The sequence below is a fragment of the Symphalangus syndactylus genome, chromosome 20 (genome assembly GCF_028878055.3).
Source record: "Symphalangus syndactylus isolate Jambi chromosome 20, NHGRI_mSymSyn1-v2.1_pri, whole genome shotgun sequence".
NCBI lineage: Eukaryota > Metazoa > Chordata > Mammalia > Primates > Hylobatidae > Symphalangus > Symphalangus syndactylus.
The window spans coordinates 23,888,388-23,907,722 of NC_072442.2; the positions used below are offsets into that span (position 1 = coordinate 23,888,388).

A 19,335-nucleotide genomic window follows, 5' to 3' on the forward strand; every position below is an offset into this window, starting at 1 on the left:
GTACTGTTAGCTGTAGTCTAATTAAAGCTAAAGTGAGTGAAAAGAGAATTTGAGAAGGAAGAATAGGATTGATTACATTCTTGTCAACTGAAGGTTCAGTGTGATGATTAATAACTCCTTTGCAAATTGCACTAAATGATTGAAATTCAAGTTAATACATATAAATTATAAGACCATATAGTATTTGTGCCTTTTCACCATATGTCTATTGCTGCATTTATAAAAATTTGCAATTTAATTGTGCTGCTTGTATTTTTGATGTCTATTAATATGAATAATGAGTATGCCTCATTAGGTAGCATAATTTAATAGATTAGCAATACCAACTTTTGAAAATCTGAGCACTGTGGTTTTTGGTGTAAAATGGAAGAAAAGTTTAATTCCTTTTATTAACATTTAGGCCAAGTGAATTTCTTTTATCAGTTTAAAAATATCTACATATTTGTTAAGTGTTAAATGTTTCTATATTTGTGATAACTTCATATTCAACATAAGAGAAGCTTGGATTTAAACAGATATTCCTGTCCTTATAAGCTACTACTGTGAAGGAGGGATATTAAGCAAATAATTACATAAACACATGTACAAACTGTGAAAAGTGCAATGAAAAAAGGCTTACTCGGTTTTCAAATACAAAGTAAATGTACCCTGTGAATATAAAGTTTCATTCGTGTTTCAAAAATCTAGTTGATAAAAGTAGAAGTTAGTAAAATGAAGCTTACTTATTATTGTTTTACTTTTAATTCAAATTATACTTTTACTTGTAATTAGAAATATGAATTTTTAAAACTATTCATTGTGGAAAAATTAAAAAATACACATAGCAGAGAGAATAGTATTTCAAATCTCCATGCATCTCTTACCCCACTTTAACTGTTTCCGGCATGCTATGGTTTCTCTTCCTCCCTTTTCGGTAATTTAAAGCAAACCCCAGACGTCATTTCACCTGTAAATATTTCAGTATATATCTCTAATAAATAGATTTTTAAGCATTTAACTATAATATTGTCATACCTATCAAGAATCATAATTCCTTAATATCATGCATTGGCAAATTTGTGTTTTTTTTCATTATCTCAGAAATGGCTTTTTTATTTGTTTTGTTCAAATTAAGATACAAACAGGATGCATACTTTGGAATTGGTTGATATTTCTCCTGAGCCTCTGTTAATCAGTATCATTTCTTCATTTCTTCACCTTGCTCTCCATTTTTTCCCATGCTGTTTATTTGTTGGACTGCGTTATTTGCCTTTCTACATTCTGTATTTGGGTTTCACTGGATTCAGGTTCATTTGGCTGCGGGGGGACAAGAATACTTTACTGATGATGCTATGTGTTTCCTAATGAATCACATCAGGAAACATGTCCTATTATTGACTTTTAATGTTATGATCAGTGATTGGATTTCGATGTTATCAGCAGTATGAATTCATTAGACAGTTTCCCATAAATTTCTACCTAATGTTTTTAGTAATCACTGATGATCACTGCCTGGATTCCACTTCATTGGGGGCTACAAAATGAAAAGTTTTCTATTCTGTCATTCATTCTTTATTTTAAAATTGTGACTTCTATGAAAGACTTTTGCTGCATTGTGTGTTTAGTTATCTTGCAATACAGTCCATGTAGGAAATGCAGGATACAGGCTTGACTTTCATTATTCATTATCAGAATGAGTTGGTACCCTAACAGTTGCGAAAGTTTACCCATGAAGTTTTTTCTTTCAATATTGTAACAGACTCGTGTATTTTAATTTATTGTATGTGTTTCCATTGTAGACATAATTCTTTTGATCCTCAGATTATCCCATTTTTGACAGTTGAGATGCCTAAAGTGCATACCTGTGTGATATTTGACATGACTCTGATAGTTGTTGATAGTTTCCTTGTTTTCAAGCCCAAGGTGACCTGCCCTCACCTTGTATATCTCTTGCCCCCATCCTGGAATTAACTAATTTTCCCAAAGAACCCTGGCCGAAAGTTGGAAATACTATTTAGACACCTCAGTCTTAAGGATAAGGATGCTACGATGCTACGTTTACTGGATTATCATGGTTTCTTTTATCATATCCCATAAGTTAGTTATGTTCCTTTAGGTTTTTATAAGAAATATTTATTGCCTTATTTTTATATGTGTCTTTACTCTTATGAACTCATCTTTGAGGGAAGAATCTGTTGAATTCAGAATTTAGAGATACCCTAAGACTTCTTTTGTTTTTGTTTTTTTTAAGAGATAGGGCCCACTCTGTTACTCAGGCTGAAGTACAGTGGAGTGATCACAGCTCATTGCAGCTTCAAACTTGTAGGCTCAAGAGATCCTCCTCCCTTAGCCTCCTGAGTTGCTGGGCCTATAGGTGTGTGCCATCATGCCCAGCTAATTTTTCTATTTTTTTTTTAGAGATGATGTCTTGGTATGTTGCCCAGGCTGGTCTTGAACTCCTGGCCTCAAGTGATCCTCCTGCCTTGGCCTCCCGAAGTGCTGGGATTACAGGTGTGAGATACCACACCTGTCCCCTAATACTTAATTTGATAAATTATTTTTGGTTTTTACTTTTCAGGTTACAGGAATTAACTGTTTGTTCAGAAGACAATGTTGATGTTCATGATATAGAATTGTTACAGTATATCAATGTGGATTGTGCAAAATTAAAACGACTCCTGAAGGGTAAGTTTAAATGTATAATATATCTGAAAAAAATCACTGGGTCAAAAACCAGTATCATGAATGTACTAATTATATTAATTGTGCTGAACTAAAACACCAAACTGTATTTTATAATGACATTTCCTTGTGAAATAACCAGTAATACATATGGTTAATTATTTTTCAATCTTTGAAAATAACGCAGTAGAGAAAATGAGCATTTTAAATCTTGGCAATGGAAAGTTTTGCTTAACTACAATTTTTGTTTTCAATACAGAGAATGCAAGGGTGCTATTTCATTTTTCTGGAATTTGATCTCTCAAGGGTGGCTATAGGTTATAGAAGCTATGTTTAGCTATTATAGCGCTTTACAAATATTGTCTGTAGTAGGATATCAAAGTTTTATTGCAGAATGTAACGAGGAGATTGTGATGTTATGGTGGGAGGATGAATTGAGCCAGAGATTTCATTTCTGACATTTCTGTTTTCAGCTCTCTTACTGACTGACTTTACAGCATTACAAAGTCCCTTAACCTTCCATTGCCTAGTTTTGTCTCCTTGTAGAACATATCAGTAGTAGTTCCACATGGGGATATTATAACACCTAATATGTGACTTTAAAGCTTTGGAAGTACTTTACATGATTATGTGGATTGAAATAAACCATCAGAAGGAATTGAGATATATTCTGTAGTAAGCCGTGATGTGTTCATGTAAATCAGATATCAATGAGTATTCATAAACTGAGTATGATCCGAAGGAATTGAGATAAATTCTGTGGTAAGCAGTGATGTATTCATGTAAATCAGGTATCAGTGAGTATTCATAAATTGAGTATGAATATCTAAATTTCATTTTACAAAAAAATGTTTTTTAGTTTTTGGCATTATTAGACCCTGGCTAATTTAGATATGAAACCTTATACAGTTCACACATATTTTTATTTGTAACTTGAGGGGTTGTCAAACAATAATATTTTTAATATCTGACCTAAAACAGATTGAATTATATTAGCTTCAGAAACGTCAGTTCTGCAATGTAGTTTTCAAAATACCTGGTTTTGTTTTCTTAATATTTGCTTTAAACTCAATAACTATCTCACCAGAGATGTAAAAAGGCAATACCTATATAGAGGAATAATATAAAGCTGTGTTCTATTCATATTACCCTTGTTCATAATTTATGATTTTAGATCATTACCATTGTGAAACCAAGCAACAATTAATTCAGTAACTTTAATAAAGGAAAATATAAGGATGATTTTAGCTGTTATGCCAAGATACAAACATGTGGACAGCAATTATTTTAGATTATAATAAACCACCATTGAATTAATAGTTGAGATTTGCAGGATTTTATTATCTATTATTAAGCGTTGAGCAGTTGAGGAAGTGAATGGTGAAATTTAGAGATCTCTATGAATTAAAGTTAAGAAGTATTAGTGGGATTAAAAAAAAAAGAAGTATTAGTGGGATTTTATGATTTTTCATAACAATTTTTTTTTTTTTTTTTGAGGCGGAGTCTTGTTCTGTCGCCCAGGCTGGAGTGCAGTGGCGCGATCTCGGCTCACTGCAAGCTCCGCCTCCTGGGTTCATGCCATTCTCCTGCCTCAGTCTCTCCGAGTAGCTGGGACTACAGACGCCCGCCACCACGCCCGGCTAATTTTTTGTATTTTTTAGTAGAGACGGGCTTTCACCGTGGTCTTGATCTCCTGACCTCGTGATCCACCCGCCTCGGCCTCCCAAAGTGCTGGGATTACAAGCGTGAGCCACCGTGCCCGGCGATTTTTCATAACTATTCAGTGATGTTTTGGAAACAAGTCTAGTCCAGGTTGCCTGTGAATAGATGTTTAAAACAATAGAAATGTTCAATCCATAATAATTAATTGAAATGTCTCTTCTGTCCAAATAAGAGAAACTAATTGAATGTGTGGATAAATGACTTTCTTTTATACTGAAGTAACTTTCCCATTGAATGCAGCTCCCTCATGAACATAAATTTAGAGTATATGCTGATAAATATATAAAGTATAAAACCAATATTAAATAGGCCAGCAAAAGATGGCTCTTGGTGACAGTGGTAAAAAGAATGCACCCTTTCAGTAATGAGTAGTAAAGGTAGTAATGTGTTTTAAATACAATTTAACAAGTCTTTGTTGAGAAACTCTGTATAAGAAGCCATGCTAAGTGCTGGGATTACAAAAATTAATAAAATATGGAATCTGTCCCTAAGGAGCTCATGGCATGGTTTATGAGACAAGTGATGTCATTATCAAATTATTTGTGGAAAAAAACTATGACAAACTCAAATAGGGTGAGTGTAAAGTGAGAGAGGAAGTGTATATTTGTTTGAGGGGATGAGAGATAAGCAAGATGTGAAGGTACAAGAATAGGTCAGATCATTTTAATAAAAATATGGCCAGCCCTGGTGGCTCACACATGTAATCCCCACACTTCGGGGAAGCCGAGGCAGGAGGATTGCTGGAGTCGGGGCAACAGAGAGAGACCCCCATCTCTACAAAAAAATAAAAATATTAGCTGGATGTGGTGACACGTACCTGTAGTCCCAGCTACTTGGGAGGCTGAGGTGGGAGGATCACTTGAGCCCAGGAAGAGGTTGAGGCTGCAGTAAGCTGTGATCGTGCCACTGCATTCCAGCCTGGGTAACAGAATGAGATCCTGTCTCTGTCTCTCTCTCTGTCTCTCTCTCTCTCTCTCTCTCTCTTTTTCTCTCGATATACCTATCTGTATATAGATAATATCAATCTATATGTATATATCCAGATCTATCTATAGATACATCTGTATCTCTATAGATATATCGAGAGAGAGAGAGAGAGAGAGAAACATTTGTTACATTTTCAGTCTGTGCCGGGCCTTGCGCTATGCAGTTTGCATGCCTTTTCTCATCAATTCTTACAATAACCCTGTGAAGCAATACTAGTATTAATATCATCATCTCTTGTGTAGATGAGGAAACTGAGGCCTAAGTAAATTTCCAAAGTCACAGAGCTAGTAATTGTTCAGTAAAGATTGAGTTCACATCTGCTCGTCTCTAGAACCAAAATACTTGACTGCTGCACTGCTGTGCTTATGAGTTACGAAGCTTTATTTTAGTGGCCCTGGAAGTGATAGGCTTTGAGGTAGAGAATACCTTAATCAGTATTTTATTTTAGATATACTCCTTTGCTTGAAATTTGCAGGATGGCTTGGTAGAGGGTTACCTGAACTTCTGGGACTTGGTTATGCAGTAACATATGTGAGGAATAATGACAGTTGTGGAGATCCAGATGATGGAGTGGGGTAGGGTAAGGATGGGGACCAGTTTGATAGGTATTTAAAGAAGTGGAGGCTGGGCGCGATGGCTCACGCCTGTAATCCCAGCACTTTGTTAGGCTGAGGCAGGTAGATCATGAGGTCAGGAGACCATCCTGGCTAACACGGTGGAACACTGTCTCTACTAAAAATACAAAAAATTAGCCGGCCATGGTGGTGGGCGCCTGTAGTCTCAGCTACTTGGGAGGCTGAGGCAGGAGAATGGCATGAACCCAGGAGGCAGAGCTTGCAGTGAGCCGAGATTGTGCCACTGCACTCTAGCCTGGGCAACAGAGTGAGACTCCGTCTCTAAATAAATAAATAAAATAAAATAAAAATACAAAAAATTAGCCGGGTGTGGTGGCACGCGCCTGTAATCCCAGCTACTCGGGTGGCCGAGGCACAGGAGAATCGCTTGAACCTGGGAGACGGAGGTTGTAGTGAGCCAAGATCATGCCATTGCACTCCAGCTTGGGCAACAAGACCGAAACTCCATCTAAAAAAAAAAAAAAAGAAAGAAATGGAATACATAGCATTTGGTAGTCAATTTAGATATATGAGGTTAGAGAGATATCACCAAATATTACAGAATAAGCTGGTTAGAGCAGAAAAGGGAAGGAAAGGTTGATGGCAGAAGAGAGGGGTTGACCAGGAAAATGATAAATTCAGTTTTAGATCTTCTGAGTTTGAGGTATCAGTAGGATGTCCAACAAGAAACCTGTAGAACTGGAAGTTACTTACTTTGGCTTTGAGAATAGATTACGGTGTATAACACATTTAAGATGTCATAAAGGTAAAGTTGTTGCTAAAGAGCACTGTGAAGAGTAATGTTGTTATTTGGAAATCAGTGGAGGGTGAGAGCAAAGAGAATTCAAAGGGGTACTTTTAAAAACTGATTTGGAGAGTTACTTATTTGCAAGTCCAGAATAAAGACTCATTTATCTCTTAGACACTTACATAGCTGTAATAAAAACCTTTATCCCTTCATTAAAAGTCAACAGGAGAAGTTCTTTGCCAAGGGACCATTGCCAGTAAAATCGTTTATAGACAGATCATTTTTTCCAGACATAAATCTTTTTCTAGATGTAGACAATAAACTTATAGAAGAAGAAATTAAAATACCCAATATATTTATATGGAGAAATGTTTACTGTTACTTGCGTTAAAATGCAGTCTGCTATTTTGAACACTCCAATTAACAAAATAAAGAAAATGAACATGCTTTTATGATGACAAAGATAGGATGAAGGCACTTTTGTATGCTGCTTGGTGATAGCAGCATTTGGCCCAACCCTAGTGAAAGGCAGCTTGGTAATCTTTATCAAGGGCCCTAAAAATATTCGTCTCTTTAACTGGACACTTCTAGAGATTCCTTATCTTAAATAAGCAGTGATGTGGGAAAAGATTTTGATATAAAAATATTTATTTATGTTATTTATAATAGTGAAATAACAGAAATAACTTCAGTGTTAAAACTGGAAAATTTAAACAACCAGTGACTTAATACAGTGACTTAAATATTATGAGGGACATCAAAGCATACTGAAAAGACCTTGGTTTTAAAGCCCAATTCAATCATTTATTAGATCTGTAACCTTAGACACACAGTTTGTTCATCTGTAATATTCTGAAAGCATTAAGATTCCAAAAGAATTAAGTATGTCATACTAAAAATACATGATATGTTTTGTTTGTATAATAGTTACTATTGCATATAGAGCCATCAAAAATAGGCCAGGCACGGTGGCTCACACCTGTAATTCCAGCACTTTGGGAGGCCCACGTGGGTGGATCACGAGGTCAGGAGTTCGAGACCAGCCTGACCAACATGGTGAAATCCCGTCTCTACTAAAAATACAAAAAGTAGCTGAGTGTAGTGGCGCACGCCTGTAATCCCAGCTACTGGGTTGGCTGAAGCAGGAGAATCGCTTGAAACTGGGAGACGGAGGTTGCAGTGAGCCAACACTGCGCCATTGCACTCCAGCCTGAGCGACAGAGCGAGACTCCATCTCAAAAAAAAAAAAAAAATGAAGAGTTTTTACTGATATACAAATAATTACGGATACTATGAGAAAGAACAGATTTGATATAGCCTATATGATCTCAGTTATGTTAAATATATTTGTTTTCTACATGCATAGGAAAAGTGATGGAAGTAAAACCACCAGGTGTTAACCGTGATTGTCTCTGAATGGTAGAATCATTGATGGTTTTAAAAATTTCCCGTAAGCACTTGTGCTTTTGCTTTTTTTTTTTTTTTGAGACAGTCTTGCTCTGTCGCTCAGGCTGGCATGCGGTGACATGATTATAGTACACTGTAGTCTTGAAATCCTGGGCTCAAGCTATCTTCCCACTCCTGCTTTCGAAAGTGCTGAGATTATAGATGTGAGCCATTGGGCCTGGCCCTGTATATGTTTTTAAAATCTTTTTATTATACTTTTAAGTTCTGGGGTACATGTGCAGAACGTGCAGGTTTGTTACATTGGTGTCCATGTGCCATGGTGGTTTGCTGCACCCATCAACCCATCATCTACCTTAGGTATTTCTCCTAATGCTATCCCTTCCCCCACTCCCCACCCCCTGACAGGCACCGATGTGTGATGGTCTCCTCCCTGTGTACATGTGTTCTTATTGTTCAACTCCCACTTATGAATGAGAACATGTGGTGTTTGGTTTTCTGTTCTTGTGTTTGCCGAGAGTGATGGTTTCCAGCTTCGTCCATGTCCCTGCAAAGGACATGAACTTATCCTTTTTTATGTCTGCATAGTATTCTGTGATGTATATGTGCCACATTTTCTTTATCCAGTCTATCATTGATGGGCATTTGGATTGGTTCCAAGTCTTTGCTGTTGTGAACAGTGCTGCAGTAAACATACGTGTGCATGTGTCTTTATAGCAGAATGATTTGTAATCCTTTGGGTATATACCCAGTAATGGGATGGCTGGGTCAAATGGTATTTCTAGTTCTAGATCCTTGAGGAATCGCCACAGTCTTCCACAATAGTTGAACTAATTTACACTCCCACCAACAGTGTAAAAGTGTTCCTATTTCTCCATATTCTTTCCAGCATCTTTTGTTTCCTGACTTTTTAATGATTGCCATTCTAACTGGCGTGAGATGGTATCTTATTGTGGTTTTGATTTGCATTTCTGTAATGACCAGTGATAATGAGCTTTTGTTTATATGTTTGTTGTCTTCTTTTGAGAAGTGTCTGTTCATATCCTTCATCCACTTTTTAATGGGGTTGTTTGTGTTTTTTCTTGTAAATTTAAGTTCTTTGTAGATTCTGGTTATTAGCCCTTTGTCAGATGGGCAGATTACAAAAATTTTCTCCCATTCTGTAGGTTGCCTGTTCACTCCGATGATAGTTTCTTTTGCTATGCAGAAGCTCTTTAGTTTAATTAGATCCCATTTGTCAATTTTGGCTTTTGTTGTCATTGCTTTTGGTGTTTTAGTCATGAAGTCTTTGCCCATGCCTGTGTCCTGAATGGTATTGCCTAGGTTTCTTTCTAGGGTTTTTATGGTTTTAGGTCTTACGTTTAAGTCTTTGGTCCATCTTGAATTAATTTTTGTATAAGGTGTAAGGAAAGGGTCCAGTTTCAGTTTTCTGCATATGGCTAGCCAGTTTTGCCAATACCATTTATTAAATAGGGAATCCTTTCCCCATTTCTTGTTTTTGTCAGGTTTGTCAAAGATCAGATGGTTGTAGATGTGTGGTGTTATTTCTGAGGCCTCTGTTCTGTTCCATTGGTCTATGTACCTGTTTTGGTACCAGTACCATGCTGTTTTGGTTACTGTAGCCTTGTATAGTTTGAAGTCAGGTAGTGTGATTCCTCCAGCTTTGTTCTTTTTGCTTAGGATTGTCTTGGTTATGCGGGCTCTTTTCTGGTTTCATACGAAATTTAAAGTAGTTTTTTCTAACTCTGTGAAGAAAGTCAATGGTAGTTTGATGGGGATAGCATTGAATCTATAAATTGCTTTGAGCAATACGGCCATTTTCACGATATTGATTCTTCCTATCCATGAGCATGAAATGTTTTTCCATTTGTTTGTGTCCTCTCTGGCTGGCATCTGGCGGGTGCCCCTCTGGGACAAAACTTCCAGAGGTAGGAACAGGCAGCAATCTTTGTTGATCTGCAGCCTCCGCTGGTGATACTCTGGCAAACAGGGTCTGGAGTGGACCTCCAGCAAACTCCAGCAGACCTGCAGCAGAGGGTTCTGCCTGTTAGAAGGAAAACTAAGAAAGGAATAGTATCCACATCACCAACATCAAGACCAAAGGTAGATAAATCCATGAAAATGGGGAGAAACCAGTGCAAAAAGGCTGAAAAAAAAAACGAACACACCTCTTCTCCTACAAAGGATCACAACTCCTCACCAGCAAGGGAACAAAACTGGACGAAGAATGAGTTTGACGAATTGACAGAAGTAGGCTTCAGAAGATGGATAATAACAAACTCCTCCGAGCTAAAGGAGCATGTTCTAACCTAATGCAAGGAAGCTAAGAACCTGGAAAAAAGATTAGACAAATTGCTGACTAGAATAACCATCTTAGAGAAGAACATAAATGACCTGATGGAGCTGAAAAACACAGCACGAGAACTTCGTGAAGCATACACAAGTATCAACAGCCAAATCAATCAAGCAGAAGAAAGGATATCAGAGATTGAAGATCAACTCAATGATATAAAGCGAGAAGACAAGATTAGAGAAAAAAGAGTGAAAAGAAACGAACAAAGCCTCCAAGAAATATGGGACTACGTGAAAAGACCAAATCTACATTTGGTTAGTGTACCTGAAAGTGATGGGGAGAATGGAACAAAGTTGGAAAACACTCTTCAGGATATTATGCAGGAGAACTTCCCCAACCTAGCAAGGCAGGCCAACATTCAAATTCAGGAAATACAGAGAACACTACAAAGATAATCCTCAAGAAGAGCAACCCCAAGACATATAATCGTCAGATTCACCAAGGTTGAAATGAAGGAAAAAATATTAAGGGCAGCCAGAGAGAAAGGTCGGGTTACCACAAAGGGAAGCCCATCAGACTAACAGCGGATCTCTAGGCAGAAACCCTACAAGCCAGAAGAGAGTGGGGGCCAATATTCAACATTCTTAAAGAAAAGAATTTTCATCCCAGAATTTCATATCCAGCCAAACTAAGCTTCATAAGCGAAGGAGAAATAAAATCCTTTACAGACAAGCAAATGCTGAGAGATTTTTGTCACCACCAGGCCTGCCTTACAAGAGCTCCTGAAGGAAGCACTAAGCATGGAAAGGAACAACCGGTAACAGCCACTGCAAAAACATACCAAATTGTAAAGACCATCTATGCTGTGAAGAAACTGCATCAACTAATGGGCAAAATAACCAGCTAGCATCATAGTGACAAATTCACACATAACAATATTAACCTTAAATGTAAATGGGCTAAATAACCAGCTAGCATCATAATAACAAATTCACACATAACACTATTAACCTTAAATGTAAACAGGCTAAATGCCCCAATTAAAAGACACAGACTGGCAAATTGGATAAAGAGTCAAGACCCATCACTGTGCTGTATTCAGGAGACCCATCTCACATGCAGAGTTACATATAGGCTCAAAATAAAGAGTTGGAGGAAGATTTACCAAGCAAATGGAAAGGAAAAAAAAAGCAGGGTTGCAATCCTAGCATCTGATAAAACAGACTTTAAACCAACAAAAAAGATGAAAGAGTCAAAGAAGGGTATTACATAATGGGAAAGGAATCAATGCAACAAGAAGAGCTAACTACCCTAAATATATAGGCACCTAATACAGGAACACCCAGATTCATATAGCAAGTCCTTAGAGACCTACAAAGAGACTTAGACTCCCACACAATAATAGTGGGAGACTTTAACACCCCACTGTCAACATTAGACAGATCAACAAGACAGAAAGTTAACAAGGATATCCAGGAATTGAACTCAGCCCTGCACCAAGTGGACCTAATAGACATCTACAGAACTCTCCACCCCAAATCAACAGAATATATATTCTTCTCAGCACCACATTGCACTTATTCCAAAATTGACCACATAATTGGAAGTACAACACTCCTCAGCAAATGCCAAAGAATGGAAATCATAACAAAGTCTCTCAGACCACAGTGCAATCAAACTAGAACTCAGGATTAAGAAACTCACTCTAAACCACACAACTACATGGAAACAGGACAACCTGCTCCTGAATGACTACTGGGAAAATAACGGAATGAAGGCAGAAATAAAGATGTTCTTTGAAACCAATGAGAAAAATACACAACGTACCAAAACCTCTGGGATACATTTATAACAGTGTATAGAGGGAAATTTATAGCACTAAATGCCCACAAGATAAAGCAGGAAAGATATAAAATTGACACCCTAACATCACATTAAAAGAACTAGAGAAGCAAGAGCAAACAAATTCAGAAGACAAGAAATAACTAAGATCAGAGCAGAACTGAAGGAGATAGAGACACGAAAAGCCTTTCAAAAAATCAGTGAGTTTCCTGACCTCGTGATCCACCGCCTTGGCCTCAGTGAAACCCCATCTCTACTAAAAATACAAAAAAATTAGCCGGGCGTGGTGGCAGGCGCCTGTAGTCCCAGCTTTTTGGGAGTCTGAGGCAGGAGAATGGTGTGCACCCGGGAGGCGGAACTTGCAGTGAGCCATGATCGTGCCACTGCACTCCAGCCTGGGCGACAGAGCAAGACTCTGTTTAAAAAAAAAAAAAAAAAAAAATCAATGAATCCAGGAGCTGGTTTTTTGAAAAGATCAACAAAATAGACCACTAGCCAGACTAATAAAGAAGAAAGAGAGGAGAATCAAATAGACGCAATAAAAAATGATAAAAGGGATATCACCACCGATCCCACAGAAATACAAACTACCATCAGAGAATACTATAAACACCTCTATGCAAATAAACTAGAAGATCTAGCAGAAATGGATAAATTCCTGGACACATACACCCTCACAAGACTAAACCAGGAAGAAGTCAAATCCCTGAATAGACCAATAACAAGTTCTGAAATTGAGGCAATCATTAATAGCCTACCAACCAAAAAAAGTCCAGGACCAGGTGAATTCACAGCCAGATTCTACCAGAGGAGGAGCTGGTACCATTCCTTCTGAAACTATTTCAAACAATAGAAAAAGAGTGAATCCTCCCTAACTCATTTTATGAGGCCAGCATCATGGTGATACCAAAACCTGGCAGAGACACAACAAGAGAAAATTTTAGGCTAATATCCCTGATGAACATCGATGCGAAAATCCTCAATAAAATAATGGCAAACTGAATCCAACAAGCACATCAAAAAGCTTATCCACCATGATCAAGTTGGCTTCATCCCTGGGATGCAAGGCTGGTTTCAACATACGCAAATCATTGAAAGTAATCCATCACGTAAACAGAACCAATGACAAAAACCACATGATTATCTCAATAGATACAGAAAAGGCCTTTGATAAAATTCAACAGCCCTTCATGCCAAAAACTCTGAATAAACTAGGGATTGATCAGACGTATCTCAAAATAATAAGAGCTATTTATGACAAACCCACAGCCAATATCATACTGAATGGGCAAAAACTGGAAGCATTCCCTTTGAAAACTGGCACAAGACAAGGATGCCCTCTCTCACCACTCCTATTCAACATAAAATTGGAAGTTCTGGCCAGGGCAGTCAGGCAAGAGAAAGAAATAAAGGGTATTCAGTTAGGAAAAGAGAAAGTCAAATTGCCTCTGTTTGCAGATGACATGGTTGTATGTTTAGAAAACCCCATCGTCTCAGCCCAAAATCTCCTTAAGCTGATAAGCAACTTCAGCAAAATCTCAGGATACAAAATCAGTGTGCAAAAATCACAAGCATTCCTATACACCAATAACAGAGAGCCGAATCATGAGTGAACTCCCATTTACAACTGCTACAAAGAGAATAAAATACCTAGGAATCCAACTTACAAGGGACGTGAAGGACCTCTTCAAGGAGAACTACAAACCACTGCTCTGGGAAATAAGAGAGGACACAAATGGAAAACCATTCCATGCTCATGGATAGGAAGAATCAATATCCTGTATGTGTTTTATACTTTTTTTTGAAAAAGCAAGTTATTAAAAACAAAACAAAAAGCTCACAATCATTGACATCCAAGGCATATTTGCTGTTAATGGAATTTTTCTTTCTTAGCAGACAACTATCGAGTTTTGGGTTTCTGTTAGGTGTCTTTACCTTTCATTGCTTACGGATAATATTGGAGCAAAAGTAATACATAAATGGAAAGTTATTTTGCTCTGAGTTGTATTTGTGTTAACTTATTCTAGAGTTAATTTTTAAAAATTGTGTTTTTTCCAGAAACAGCATTTAAATTTAAAGCCCTAAAGAAGGTTGCGCAGTTAGCAGTTATAAATAGTCTGGAAAAGGTAAGTTACAACCTCTCTGGTATTCAAATTTTGTTTTTGGTGATAAAATTTGCTGTTGTTAGCATCCTGAATCAGAAAGTTATGACTTGAGTGGTAGTTTCACATTAATTTTCAGGAAGAATACATTGTAATATTATGAAGGAAGTTAGAAGTTTGTGACATTTTATTTACTGTATTACAAAAGATCACTGCTTTCATATAAAGACATGTGGTTCTTTATTTATAGGCATTTTGGAACTGGGTAGAAAATTATCCAGATGAATTTACAAAACTGTACCAGATCCCACAGACTGATATGGCTGGTAAGGATACGATTGATTTTTTTTTTTTTTTTTTTGTCTTTTAAATGCCTACTTGTGACATAAAAACCTATCATAATTTTCCAAGTTACTTTTGTTATAAAGGTGCTTTTACATCTTCTATTGTCAACTGGTGTCAAATAGGAAATACTGTTTTTCTCTTAATTTCTAAATTACGCCGAACCCTCTTCCTTTCCTTGGAGCAAACAAAGTAGTTTGAAATGAAGGTCAGATCTTTAGAGCTGTGATAGGATGGGATGTTTGGCTCTTTGTTGTAGAGAAGCATGTGCTCTGAAGCTTTATTTTGTATTTAGGGAGATGTGTATAAAGTAGTAATATTCTCACCTATAATGTAAGACACAACTGCAAGGCAGAGAATACAGACTCCTGGAGAACTTTGGTAATTCTTTTTGGGAAGCTGTTCAGTCTTTGTTGCGTGGGTACATCACACTTTGCATAAGGCCCTGCACAATGAGACTGAATACACAATCATCCATTCTAAAATGTGAGCTTTTCCAGGATAGATCAAGATAGCTCTTCTAACACTTAGAGAGTATTACATTGCTTGTCTACTTATCAGAATGCATTTGTGTAGTTGCTTAAATGAAGTTCCATGTTTATCTTTTAAAAATGTTGCCCTTGGGTTTTTACATAGTGTCAGCTTTTACTTTAATGCCAGGGATTTTGTTCCTGTCTAATAATGTCATTTAATATATTTTTCATGCAGAATGTGCAGAAAAGCTATTTGACTTGGTGGATGGTTTTGCTGAAAGCACCAAACGTAAAGCAGCAGTTTGGCCACTACAAATCATTCTCCTTATCTTGTGTCCAGAAATAATCCAGGATATATCCAAAGATGTGGTTGATGAAAACAACATGAATAAGGTAAGGAGGGTAAAATTATTTCCATTATATCTAGATGTGAAGCAGTTTATTTTACTCGAGGTGTGTATTACTTTAGGCTTATTATTTAAGCAAAGTATTTCAGGGAACCATTTAAATTATCATTTTACGTTTCTTTGTTTGATGGACTTAGAAGAGACATACTCATACATAATTTTATTTGACAGAGGGAAAATAATACCAGGCAATGATCAAAGATTTAAAATAATCCCTTAGTTTCGTTCTTTTGTCTGAGAAGACTAAACGATACCTCTGTTATTATTAAACGTAGTTTCTCTAATATTCACTGCAAGAATTGCCCTACTTGAGTTCATCACTTTTATAGTGTGTTATTTACATGTACTTAGGGTGTGTGTCCATATAGTGCTACTGAAATTATCTAGTAACTCATTTTAAATATTTTAGAACAGTTTTTCAAAGAATTTTGCCAGGAAGGTAAGGCTCTCGCATATACCATCTATAGTGAAATTGGCACCATGACAACTGGTAATTCTAGGAGGCTCTTAAAATTTTTTTAAATAATCACCTAGGCGATTGAAAAAAAAAAGAACTGAGTATTAATCTTAGGGTTTTACTGAAATTTCAATATGCAGTTTGTTTTGCAAATACTTCATTTTTTGCTGCTTTTGGAGAAATACTCTTAGCTGGCTAAACATGAGATGGGTTCCTTCATGGTTTGCCTGTAGATGGAGATGTTCAGAATCAGCTGAATGATTTATTACTTTGTAGAAGTATCGGACAGGGAATTTATATATTAAAGGGTAAATAAATGAACCAGGTAATCCTTGAGAGTCTGTGATTGCGTGTTACTCCACTTAGGGGTGTATCTCAACTTTTCCATTATGAGGACACCATTTTTCATGGTAGATTGTTTTGGAGCCTTTCAAAATAGTAGGTTTGATGATAAATACTGAGTGTCAACTTGATTGGATTGAAGGATACAAAGTATTGATCCTGGGTGTATCTGTGAGGGTGTTGCCAAAGGAGATTAACAACTGGCTGGGAAAGGCATACCCACCTTTAATCTGGGTGGTGCACCATCTAATCAGCTGTCAGCATGGCTGGAGTATAAGCAGGCAGAAAAATGTGAAAAGAGAGACGGGCCTAGCCTCCCAGCCTACATCTTTCTCCTGTGTTGGATGCTTCCTGCCCTCGAACATCAGACTCCAGGTTCTTCAGTTTTGGAACTTGGACTGGCTCTTCTTGCCTCTCAGCCTGCAGATGGCCTATTGTGGGACCTTGTGATTGTGCTAGTTAATACTTAATATCCCCTTTATATAAATATTCTATTACTTCTATCTCTCTAGAGAACCCTAATAGAGATTTTGGTACAAGCAGTGTGGTTCTGGAGGAACAGAATATTAAGGATGGAGTTTCTTTGTTTGTTTGGGGGTTTCTGGAGTTTGCTGCTTAATATGATTAGACCCTAAAATGCTAAGGACTCTACTTCTAATATTGTGGAGAACACTGATAGTCGTTGATGTGAACTGTTTAGAGAGTTTGCAAAATAAATGCATTTGACACTCTTGATTCACCACTAATGAGAGGCAAGGAGTTTAGTGACCCTATACATAATACCTTTGACCATATATGGAGAACCAAGGAACATAATGAAGCTGGTTGGTTGCTCCTAAATTCAGTAGACAAAGTGGTGAAAGAAAATGATGAACTCAGGAATCTGTCTCCCAGCTTCAGAAGCAGATACTGAGCCTCAAATCTGCTAAGATTGACCTGAGTGAGACCCTTATCTCCTGTAGAAAAAGAGCTGAAATCGTGAAAAAACAAACACAAACTCTTACCATGCAAGTGGCTGACCTGCAACAAAAGGTGCATGTACAGCCTAACCAGGTGTCTACTGTTAAAATGTGGGCATTGATTGGAAAAGAATGGGACCCTCCAACTTGGAAAGGGGATGTGTGGGAGGACCCTGATGAAGCTGGGGACTCTGAGTTTGTAAACTCTGATGAACCTTTTTTGCCAGAAGAAACAGCTTCCCCATCCCCAGTAGTGGCAACATCCCCTCCCTGAGCCATGCTGCCATCAGCCTTTCCACTTTTGTCTGAAGAGATAAACCCTGCACTGCCTGAGGCAACAGGGATGGCCTCCCCTGAGGCAGTTGCCAGGCAAGATAATGTTGATTCTCCTCAGGAGCCACCCCCAACACCCCTGTTTGCTTCTAGACCTATAACCAGACTAAAGTCCTAGCAGGTCCCTAGAGGTGAGGCTGAGAGTGTGACCCATGAGGAGGTACGCTATACTCGTAAAGAACTGCTTGAGTTTTCTAATTTATATAAACAAATCTTACTTAGAGAGGCTTTGGTCACGTTTTACTTCCACAAATCACACTGGTCTGTTACATTAGTGATATTATGCTGACTGGATTCTGTGAGCAAGAAGTAGCAAATGCACTAGACTTATTGGTGAGACGTTTGGGTGCCAGAGGATGGGAAATAAATCTGACTAAAACTCAGGGAACTTCTACCTCAGTAAAATTTCTAGGGCTCCAGGGGTGTGGGGCCTGTCAAGATATTCTTTCTAAGGTGAAGGATAAGTTGCTGCATTTGGCCCCTCCTACAAAAAAGAAAGAGGCACAATGCCTAGTGGGCCTACTTGGATTTTGGAGGCAACACATTCCTTATTTAGGTGTGTTACTCTGGCCCATTTATCCAGTGACCCAAAAGACTGCCAGTTCTGAGTGGGGTCTAGAACAGGAGAAGGCTCTGCAACAGGTCCAGGCTGCTGTGCAAGCTGCTCTGCCACTTCGGCCATATGACCCAACAGATCCAGTGGTGCTTGAAGTGTCAGTGGCAGATAAGGATGCTGTTTAGAGCCTTTGGCAGGCCCCCATAGGTAAATCACAGCAGAGGCCTCTAGGATTTTGGAGCAAGGCCCTGCCATCTTCTGCAGATAACTACTCTCCTTTTGAGATACAGCTCTTTACCTGTTACTGGGCTTTGGTGGAAACTGAATGTTTGACTGTGGGTCTTCAAGTCACCTTGTGACCTGAACTACCTATCTATGAACTGAGTGTGTTCTGACCCATCTAGCCATAAAGTGGGTCGTGCACAACAGCATTCCATCATCAAATGGAAGTGGTACATACACGATCGGGCTCAAGCAGGTCCTGAAGGCACAAGTAAAATACATGAGGAAGTGGCTCAAATGCCCATGGTCTCCACTCATGCCACCCTGCCTTCTTTCTCCCCACCTATACCAATGGCCTCATAGGGAGTTCCCTATGATCAGTTGGCAGAGGAAGAGAAGACTAGGGCCTGGTTCACAGATGGTTCTGCACAATATGCAGGCACCACCTGAAAGTGGACAGCTGCAGCACTACAACCCCTTTCTAGGACATCCCTGAAGGATAGCGGTGAAGGGAAATCTTCCAGTGGGCAGAACTTTGAGCAGTGCATGTGGTTGTGCACTTTGCGTGGAAGGAGAAATGGCCAGATGTGCGATTATATACTGATTCATGGCCTGTAGCCAGTGGTTTGGCTGGATGGTCAGGGACTTGGAAGAAGCATGATTGGAAAATTGGTGACAAAGAGATTTGAGGGAGAGGTATGTGGATAGGCCTCTCTGAGTGGTTAAAAACTGTGAAGATGTTTGTATCTCATGTGAGTGCTCACCAGCGGGTGACCTCAGCAGAGGAGGATTTAATAATCAAGTGGATAGGATGACCTGTTCTGTGGATACCACTTAGCCTCCTTCCCCAGCTACCCCTCTCCTCGCCCAA

The 19,335-nt window shown here is 38.3% G+C and overlaps 1 protein-coding gene across 6 annotated transcripts in view; it reads left to right on the top strand.

The window, feature by feature from the left end:
- The window catches only part of NF1 (neurofibromin 1), a 295,569-nt gene that overhangs the window by 74,917 nt on the left and 201,317 nt on the right, over positions 1 to 19,335 (top strand). For all 6 annotated transcript variants that reach the window (XM_063628603.1, XM_055255928.2, XM_063628607.1 and 3 more), the window contains exons 5-8: positions 2,558 to 2,664; positions 14,330 to 14,397; positions 14,624 to 14,699; positions 15,424 to 15,581. In XM_063628603.1, the coding sequence (XP_063484673.1) occupies positions 2,558 to 2,664; positions 14,330 to 14,397; positions 14,624 to 14,699; positions 15,424 to 15,581 (409 nt within the window). The remainder of the gene's footprint in view (positions 1 to 2,557; positions 2,665 to 14,329; positions 14,398 to 14,623; positions 14,700 to 15,423; positions 15,582 to 19,335) is intronic.